The 10405-nt window shown below is 34.6% G+C and overlaps 1 protein-coding gene across 1 annotated transcript; it reads left to right on the top strand.

Annotated features, from left to right (window-relative positions):
* The first annotated feature begins 713 nt into the window (after window positions 1-713).
* LOC129874782 (uncharacterized) lies at window positions 714-8801 on the top strand. Its single transcript, XM_055950139.1, has 3 exons — window positions 714-876; window positions 3751-3965; window positions 8286-8801. Exons 2-3 carry the CDS (start codon window positions 3798-3800, stop codon window positions 8523-8525), a joined length of 408 nt encoding a protein of 135 aa, XP_055806114.1. The 5' UTR covers window positions 714-876; window positions 3751-3797; the 3' UTR covers window positions 8526-8801.
* Window positions 8802-10405: the final 1604 nt, after the last annotated feature.

The raw sequence follows: 10405 nt of genomic DNA, 5'->3' as shown, positions 1-10405 counted from the left end.
TTTACTTCAAATCAAATAGTCACATAATTTAAAATAAAGATATCAAATCAATTTTAAAAAACAAATATTTTTTTATGGTGCTGGTGATAGTTTTTGTAGAGATTTATTTTTTTTAACTTATATTCAAACACATGTGATTAATTTTTGTTTTAGTTTGAGAGTTAATATAAAAAATATATGATAAATTAAAAAAAATAATCCTAAACGTGCCTTGAATTATGTCACCCGATTTTAGGCTTTTAGGACTCCAACATGCATACATGCACCAGTTATTTCAACAATATATCTGTTTCCTTTTGAAAATATATAAAATTTAATTATTTTTGGTGTGTTTTTTAAAATTATTTTTAGTTTTAATAAATGTGTTAATATGTATTTTTGAATTAGATTAAATAGATAACCATCAATTGATGTGATTTCGAAAAAGGCTAGAATTTGAATTTATAATTAGAAAAAATCTAAATAATTAAAATAACAAAAAAAATAGTAAAAAACTAAAATGATGGTAAATTTTTTTTTTTTTTTTAAAAAGCTGTAAAAATTAAAAGAGAATATTAAGTAATTGTTACCTAACTAACTAACTTTTATCGTAAAACTAACACATGTTTTAATTCTATATAGCCACTTAACATGATTCTAAGCTAGATTTTCTTCTTTTTAATTTTATATATTATATAGATAGACTATATAAAACAGAGTACATTAACCTCATCCCCCCCAATCCCCCCAAAAAAGCCCTAAAGTCCCTCTCACCCTGCTCAGTTCGCTCAGTCTCTCTCACCGTGGATCAGCAGCACCACACCTCCCTCACCGTTCTCTCTCACCCCGCTGCACCACACTGTCGCAGCTCCCCTCCGTCGTCGCAGCAGCCCGCAGGTAAGGTTTTTTAATTTTCGAAATTTCTGCTGATAAAATTATGTGTGAACTTTTTAAAAATGTAATCTGCCTGTAGTTTCAATATATTGGATTGAAGCAATTCTCTTTTTCATCCATTTGAGCTTCTGGGTATGCTTTAAATCCATCTTTTTATCTCAATTTGAGTAAGAATTTATCTTTTTGTAAAAAAGATGACACAAATGAAGCCATAGTTGGATTCAGAATCCTGCATTTCTTGTGATTTTGTGCCTGTATGTATTCTTGAACTTGAAAATGAAATGCTAGGCTACTTCATGAGTTAATTTGGACATTTGGTGAGGTAGATTGTTTGATTTTCGTTTGCTGCTGGTTGTTTTCTTGTTCTGAAGTTTTATTTTTCTAATGCTATAGCAGCTCTTTTACTTTTTTTCTTGGTGTTACCACATTTTGTATGAACCCCACTTGTAAAAAGGAAGAGGCAATATGAAGATGGTCTCGTTATTATTTTTAGTCTAAATTGACTTGTGATGTTTCTGAATCTTGAATTGAGCTGGTGTGGATTAGGATTTTGTCTGTATGTGAGCCACATAAAACTCTTTGGATGCAAGAAGAAAGAAAAAACTGCGTAGGATTTGAACTTAGGATTGAAATTGAACTTAGGATTCAACTTTGAACTTAAAATCAAAAACAAGAACTACAATAATACAACTAATACAGTGATGTAATGTGAATGAATTCTAAATTGAAAAGACTTGCTTAGGGGAAGGGGAAGGGGAAGGAGTGAGGGAACAAGAGTACCCTGACAGGCAACAGGTCGATAAAATTTAGAATTTCCTGGTTTCCTAGAACCTTAGAGATGTTAGTTTTGAATTCTCTTCACGCTTGTTTGTCACTTAGCTTGGGTTAACTCTTCTCAGAAAGAAGTAAATATCAATAAAAATCAATCGAGAATGGACTCCAGTATCTATGTGTGTCATGAGGCAACTATTGATGTTTTGTTATCCATATTAGTAAACCTTTAGAAACCCGCTTCTACTCTGTGCGCCACTGCTCCTTGGAAATTTCTCAGTTATCAAAGGGAAAAAAGGAACTCGCTTCTGCTAGAGTGTTAAGCATTGGTGTAGAATGTAAGATGTGTTGAGTTCTTAAGTTGTTGTCCTGTTAGTAGTCGTCTCACATGGTATAAAAAATCTATGATCTTGGTAGAAACACAAGTAGCTTTTGTCTACCGGCCAAAGTTTCTTTTTTAATTTTATTATGCTTGTTTCTTCTTGTGAGTTGTGACTAGCAGCAGCGTCAGTCCTATTTTAAGTGAATGTCCTGGCAGGACGATGCCTTCTTCCTATGACAATTTAGACAGGACTCTGCCTGTTTTCTCTTGGACCGTTCTGGTGGCATGATGTCTCTCTCCAGCCGGTAGACCTGCCATTCTTTTGGCGACTCTTCCTGCCTCTGTCTGACAAGTTTTCTGTATGGCTAATTTACTATTCTCTCAAGTGTGTTAACATTTTTGCGGTAGCTGAAGAAGCAGACTCAATTTGGTATCCTGCCTCGAGTTTGAGGGGCCTGTTACATTGTTAGTTGTTAGTATTAGTGTTAGAATGTTAGAAGTGTTCTTTTTTTGATAAGGTAAATAATTTTAAGTTCCTAAATGCAAGTAGTATACCAAAATGTAGAAAAACCTAAACCAAATGTTTCTATTCTTATCTATTTTTGAAATTTTCTCTATTCATAGTAAAGGTGGAATTCATCGGCAGACTCTTAACGTTGGCATCAATTTTCACTTAGACACCTTAAGTAGGTCTTGTCCATTTTAAATATCTGTAATAGAGATTCACTGTGTCGTTTTGACACTTTTTACTGTCATGACAAAGTGAGTGTATCCTAAAAGTGCGTGGGAGACTTATATTTAGCTATTTTTTATTTAATTTTTCTCTTTGCAATATGAAGCAAACATGTGTGATATTCATGTACCTACTACTTTTGTGCATAGATGGCATTCATATCGCATCTATATCTATGTATGATCATGTTTGTGATGTTGTCTTGGAAATAAATATATGTATCAAACTCATCTTTAACATGTCAGACCTTTTATCATCAATATCTCTTTTTCATCTTTGTATACATCTATTTATTTTGACGCAACAAACTTTTTAGGTGGACTAACAATACAAGAACAAAAAATTGTAAATACATCCTCCTTTGCTATTCTATCAAACTCATCTCTAACTTTCTCGTCGGACCTTTTATTATCAATATCTCTTTTTTCTAATTGAATTTGAATATGCTATTTCTAAATTTGGTTTATACCCTTAATTATTTTTAAAAAATAGCAAAATTATCTAACTTGTCTAATTTATCTCAACATACCATTAAAGCTGCTCTAAAAGATTAATATCTCAAATAGATAGTTACACAATGTCATGGATTAGATCCATATACGAGCTACTACATACTATTACAAATATTTTTTTAATTTATTTGAAATTTTTAAAATTGAAATTATGTTTGATTTTAATTTTTTTATAAATAATATTTGATTGTTTAAACACACTTTCCTAAAAAAATTGAAATATGATATAAAATTTTAAACATTAATTTTTTTTAAATAGAGTCAATTTTATACGAAGAAAAAATTTAAGATAATTTAAAAATAAATAAATATAGTAAAAGTGAAAAAAGATGAACCTAGATCAAATTATATTTGAAATTTTCAAATAAAGTGAATAGTTCTTGTATTCAAATAAGTCTTTATACTGTAAATTGGCGAATCTGGTACCACAGAAATGAGGGTAAAACTTTCATTAAACGTGAAGTAGCTAAACTAAATTCATGAAGTAGCAGCAATTTTAGGGCTTATAAACTGGAAATTAAAATTCGGTTCTGAAACAGCAAGGGGTTTACACTTTAGCCGGAGAGATTGAAGGAAGGAAGGAAGGATGTTGGCGACTGCGATAAGGTTCATAGGGAGGAAACCAAAGCCAAAAATGAAACCGATTGAGCTTAAAACCCCACCGGAGCAGACACAAACTATCACCAGAACCATCTTCGACATCTTGAAGGAACATGGTCCTCTCACTATTGCAGACACCTGGGAACGTGTAAAGGTATTCGCTCTATACATTCTCTAATTCCAAGTCACCATTCTATAAAACCTTCATATAGATTTTCTATGTATATAAAACCCAGTTAGCTTTGGATTGAGATTTAGTTGATATGTTGCCTCAGCAGTCATGTTAGATTCTGGAACTGGTGGGTTCTGAAAAAGAAATGTTCTTTGGTACAATGTTGAATGAACTACAATAAATGAAATTATCCAGATTGCCTTACTTTTATGGATGTGTCTAAACATCTAAGGTGATGTTTGGGAGACTTTTGGGATATTAACAAAACTACAGCTTTTGCAAAAAACTCCAAAAACTGCTTAATGTAAAAGAGAACTCAAGTATTTTGCATTTTTTGTTCAATTGCTGAGGAAAGCAGTGTCTGTTCCACTTTATATTTGTGTATATCTCTAATATGTTCTTGTACTTTTTCTATACAGTGTACACCAGCACCAATTGCATATGAAATAGATCGTCTCTGGTTAGAATTGAAATGAATAGACAATTGTCAATTAGCATAATAGTTCAAATAGTATCCTTCAAATGCCTCTTTCCAAAGGGTTGACATTAGGGAGTGTTCAATTTTCTCATGTTTGGTTGGTCAAAATGTTTTGGAAAATATTTTCTCTAGCAAAATAAGTTCCTTGAAAATGAGGAAAATGAGCTTCCTAATGTAAGTAGGGAAAACAAGTTGCGTAAGTGACATTCCTAGTTAATTGTCTCCCCCCCACCCACTCAGCACCTTTGACCCCCATTCCTTGACCATCCCACCCCCACATCTCGCAAACCCCTACTCCACACCATCCCATTGGCTCATGTGTATCAAACTCAAGTAAAAGATGAAGAAATTAATGGAAGAAAGCAATAGGGGCTGGGCATTCGGTAATTAGATTCAGTTTCGATTTTTTTATTTCGATTTTTTCAGTTTTCGATTTTTTTATTTCGATTTTTTCAGTTTTCGATTTGTGTAATTGCTGTATCGCAGTGTTTTGGACGGCGAAAGGCGACAAGGGTCTGCCTCGCGCCGCTCGCCTTTTTGAAGTGCGGCGCCAATTAATACCAAAAAATTAAAATATTTAATTGCATGTATAAATAATCAAAATCTCAATATCAATAACATATTAGCAAATATTTCAATTCAAAAATTGAAAATAGTTAGTAGATACTAAAAGTTTAGAACTTGAATGAGAAAAAAACTGAACAAAAGTCAAAACAATGAGGAAAAAAAACAAACAGAGGTAGAAGTAACTCTGAGGTCTAAAAAAGAAGAAGGAAATAGAAACACAAGAAGAAGAAATCTGAAGAAGAAAAGAAGAAATACGTATTGGTTGGACTTTGGAGTCGCCGAAAAAGTCTAGTCGAGTCTACTAGTTGGAATCGCAGTCTAAGTCTAAGAGTGCGACTGTGCAAATTTGGAAAGAAAACCCTTAAATTATCTTTTAACTTTTTAAAACCCTAAATTGGTCGCCTTTTTTTAAGAAAATACAAAAGGCGACGCCTTTCTCACGTTTCTCGCCTCTCGCCTTTCTCGCCATTTTCTCCATGGCGTCGCCTTTTGAAGATCGTCTTGCCACAAAGCTAAAAGGCAACGAAGGGTCGCCTCGCCTCTCGCCATTGGCGACAAGGCGATCGCCTTTCATAATACTACTATATTTAATACCGAATCGAACCAAATTCGGTTCGGTTTGGTTTTTTGTAATTCGGTTCGGTTTATTAAATTCGTTTTTTTGTATTATGGACCTGCTTACTGGGCTTTTATAGATTTTATATTATATGATTTCATAGTCTCGTGTGGTTCTGTTTTGTAAGTAATATTTCTTGATTTGATTTTGATGGTTGAATTTTGATGCCCATCACAAAGCAGCAAAGCATGGTCCATTAACGGTATTACTATATCTTCGGCAGAAGGGCGATAACCAATTGAAAAATACTAATCTTGTAACCAAGTGAACTTATTTGTTATTGGAACATGTTGTCTTGTTTTGATTCTTACTCTGTGAGGGAAAAGTACTTTCTTTTAATCTTGTCAAAGCAACAATAGCTTTAGATATATAGTATATATTATATATTTGAAGTCAAGGGAAAAATGTCATTTTCATAATTTATTTCTTAAGAATCAATGATGTATCTTGAATAAAAAATTAAAATAATGAAATAAACAATAAATAAGTACTAAGAGTAGGAGGTTCTGTGATAGCTGAAAAAAGGACAATGTCAAGTGAGAAGTCTGCTGGACTGCTGGAGCCGAAATAGTATGTATATTTTCGGTTAACCGAAATACCGAAGTATAACAAAAGGTGTAATCGAAAAACTGAAATAAAAAAAAAAATAAGGATCGAAAATCGAAATATCGAAAAAATTCTATTTGGTCCGGTATTTCAGTATTTATGCCCAGCCCTAGAAAACATAGCGGTTAATATGAAAAACAGTGTTAAGTCTATAAGAGAGAAACAATAACAAAAAAAGTGTGACAATACAATAAACAACATATAGCAAGAATTACAAGGGTACGACTAGTCTATGACAAACACTAAACCTACGCAAGGCAAGATAACACTTTACCCTACTAACCTTATACCCTAATACACGGCCTCTACTCCTTCCTATCTAAAGTCATGTCCTCGTTACACGCTATGTCATGTCTAATCACCTATTTTCAGTACTTTTTCAGCCTACCCCTACCCTTACCCCTTCGTGTACCCCCTACTACCAGCCTCTCGCACCTCCTCACTAGAGTGTCAGCGCACCTCCTCTGCACATGTCCTAACCATCTCAGTCTCGCTTTCCTCATCTTGTCTGCCATAAAGGCCACTCCACCTTCTCCCGGATAATCTCATTCCTGATCTTGTCACTCCTAGTATGCCCACACCCATCTCAACATCTTCGTAACATGCATTTTTTGAACAGGTAAGTTCTTGACTGATCATCACTCCACCCATACAACAAGGACAGTCTAATCATTACTATATAGAGCTTACCTTTAAGTTAGGTGGTACCTTTTTATTACACAAGACTCCAGAGGCAAGCCTCTATTTCATCCAAGCCTCCCCAATGCAACGTGTGACATCATTGTCGATGCCCCACTACCCTGGATGATGGACCAAAGATATTTAAAACTCTCTCTTGGAAATAGTCTGTGTGGCAAGCCTTACTTCCACTTTCATTTCATCCAACGCAACACTGAATTTGCACTCCAAATTTCATCCGGTCGAGTCGCTCTTCCCCTGCTCATCCAACCCTAAAACACATACAGTACCCAAAGTCTTGAAGTCTTTCATAGTGCACTAATTCACCCAACACAATGTCTCAGTCCCCTTCTTCGTTTAAGAGTTTGTGGAAGTATGCTTGCCACCTTTGCTAATGGAGGTCTCTTCCACCAACACTTTGCCTTCCTCATCCTTGATGCACTTCACTTGATCCAAGTCACGAGCCTTTCTCTCTCTCGCTTTGGTGAGCCTATACACCCTAGGCTTTTGTTAGATGATTGTATCGAAAATTGTAGTGATATGGCATATCTTTTAACAGCTGCAATCTATAAGTTGATTGTTGCAATCCAGTTCTTAGCTTGCAACTGTTGATTTTTGCTTAAGCAATCTAAACAAGTTCATGTGTCAGCATGAACTTTTTCATCTGAAATCCACACACATGAAGTTATGCTTGAAAGATGTTTCAATATTCTCCTTTTTTGTTCCAGTTTATAAAGTCGTAAAAGCATAGAAATAAAGTTTTCTTAGTGCTCCTTTGCACAATGATGCTTTGCTTTAGTTCTACATCACTCTCTTATCTTTGATCGTTTGAGTGGTGACTTCGTAGTTGATAGGTATAGACTTCACATACTTTCATACTCTTGATCTCTTAAGCAACACCAGATCTTAACAGCTTCTCAAGTCTCTTAGGAGGCCTCAGCAGCTCATAACGTTTTGTTCATCTTGTCATCTGCTACCCTTGTTTTCTTTAAGATCCATTCTTCTCTAAGCATCTCCAGCCTTGTATTTTATCATCCTTTCTGAAGTGAACTTGACAAATTGCGGGCTGTTGCAAACTCTTCTAGGTGTTGGAAATATATGCTGCATCTAATTCACCATATCAAGAACATAGTTGCTATATAACAAACAAGAGTTGTTTTTTCTCTTTTCTATTTGTGATGGAAATTTGTGGGTTTTAAGTATTTCTTTGTCAGCCACTATACTTCTTCCGAGCAGAGAGTATAAAATTATGTGAAGACGTTACCCTTTTTTTCTATTTCTCATGAACCCTTACAGTACTTAATTTTGAGAACTCTAGGCTGCTCTTTGCTAACTGTTTTTCCCTGTAAAACTCCAGGATGTTGGCTTGAGAGGCTTGACTAGCAAAAGGCACATGAAGATAGTTTTAAGATGGATGAGGGAAAGACAAAAGCTTAAGATTATATGCAATCATGTAGGGCCCCAGAAGCAATTTCTGTATACAACCTGGTTTACAAAACCAAATACTATGCATACAAAGCCGGGAACTGATACTTCCTGGCCAAATACAAAGCAGATTATGTCAGGAAGTGATATTTCCCGGCCAAAGTCATCATAAACCCTATGACGTGGTGTCTGATTATGATTCACAGATTTAACGGAGCTTTCTATCATTGAGAAATAAGAGAAACAAGAGAGAGAGAGAGAGAGAGAGAGAGAGAGATGAGCATAGTATTTCATTCACCATGTTGTGAAGCTTAACGACCAAATACAATGGCTTTCACAAGCTTTTAAACTTATATATTAGGGCCTTAGCTTTTGGATATATACTTTTCTTCTTTTTTATGTATATATTGTGTTATGGGATAAGTTGCATCATCAGTAATAGTCTCAATTGTCTACAAAACAAATGGTGATTCGAGTAGTGCTGAAACAAAGCAATGTTGATCTTGCAATAAGCTCTCAAAACTCGGATGGGATAGACAACTTTGAAGCTTTTAGTAATTCGTTACTTTTAAAAAAAAATTCATATTCAAGTTGAAAACATACTTCGTGTTTAATAACTATCAGTTCAGATATGTAGGAAAACATAAGTTGTCTGCTTAAACTCTAGTTGCCCAGGTTTTAAAAAAAAATCAGTTGCTTGATGATTGAAACACTACCAACAATTGATATCTTCTGGCCCTGTCATAAGTTTTATGCACATTTTTAGCGCCTGCAGTCTGCCTCGGTTCCACAGCTCTCAGCAAAGAGCGATTCATGGTTCATTTTACCATCTACAGTCTCTTATATTCTTTCAAATCTCAGGCTGAAACTTGGTTTTATTGTGCATATGGTTGAAGCCTCTGAATTGTCTTTACTCTTTAGTGCTTTCTTGCCAAAGATCGTATTGGCAGATAATAACCATTTCCTCTGCTAATGTGGGACACTTAATAGCTACTATTGGTATATGAAATGTTTATTCAGTGTATGAAGGGTTGATCAGTAGTTCAACAACAATAAGATAGAGAACTGTTGTCAAGTAGCGCACCGGAGTCTGGAGGTTGTTACCTTACCATCCTTAAAATAAGGGTAGAATTAAGCTCGTTTGAATAAAGGGAAGTTTTACAGCTTAGCTGAAATCAAAGGCAACTAGAAAAAGTGGACAAAAGAAGTGTTCAATAGACAAATTCAATATGGTCGTTCTACCCGGTTTTACTCGTGGAATTACATTGGATATGTCGTTGATATTGAATAGATGATGAATATTAATCAGATACCTTCTTGTCAATGTATATCCAATTTGAAAAGCAATTTCTTGGGTTCCAAATCGCGTGATGTCCCTTCATTCCAGAGCTTAAATTCATAAATTTGCTCGAACAAGTTGTTCCATTGCCAACTTTGCTGCAATTATGTTGCGAAAGGGCAGGTGGTTAATAATGAGAAAATGGAGAAACAATCGTCTTCAACCACATTGTCATTGTTGCCACAAGACCGTAGCCAAAGAGGCTCGAATGGCTGCTTCTTTGCTTAGGCAGCATTTCCCTGATTGCTTTGTCAAGGTAAGACTCTAATGTTAATATATGCATGTCACTCCCTATTTTACCTACTCCCTTCGATCCCAATTGATGCGACACATTTTCTTGTTCTTCTAAAAAAAGGAATGTCATACCTTTATTATTAAAAATAATTTGACTTTAAAATTTCCATTTTACTAATAAAAATGATTTATAAATACAAATATATATGTTTGTTTTAGATCATAAATTTCAAAAGTCTGTCTTTCTTTCTTACTTAAACTTCGTGTCAAGTTAAATGGTGTCACATAAATTGAGATAGAGAGTGGTATTTATATCGGTTAGACCTGTAGTGGCGAAGTCAAAAATTTTAATCAGATAATTAAAACAAATTAAGAACGGGTCAAATATACCCCTGTACTGTTGGAAATAGTTCAAATATACCCCTCGTTATACTTCCGGGTTAAGTATACCCCTCATGTTATACTTTCGGTTCAAATAT

This window comes from Solanum dulcamara, chromosome 11 (genome assembly GCF_947179165.1).
Source record: "Solanum dulcamara chromosome 11, daSolDulc1.2, whole genome shotgun sequence".
Lineage (NCBI taxonomy): Eukaryota > Viridiplantae > Streptophyta > Magnoliopsida > Solanales > Solanaceae > Solanum > Solanum dulcamara.
This window is presented reverse-complemented; position numbering and strand designations above follow the sequence as displayed.

Coding starts and splice junctions, on each gene's coding strand:
- LOC129874782 (XM_055950139.1), top strand. CDS start 3,798: ATGTTGGCGACTGCGATAAGGTTCATAGGGAGGAAACCAAAGCCAAAA. Junction 3,966..8,285: donor ACACCTGGGAACGTGTAAAG/GTATTCGCTCTA, acceptor GTAAAACTCCAG/GATGTTGGCTTGAGAGGCTT.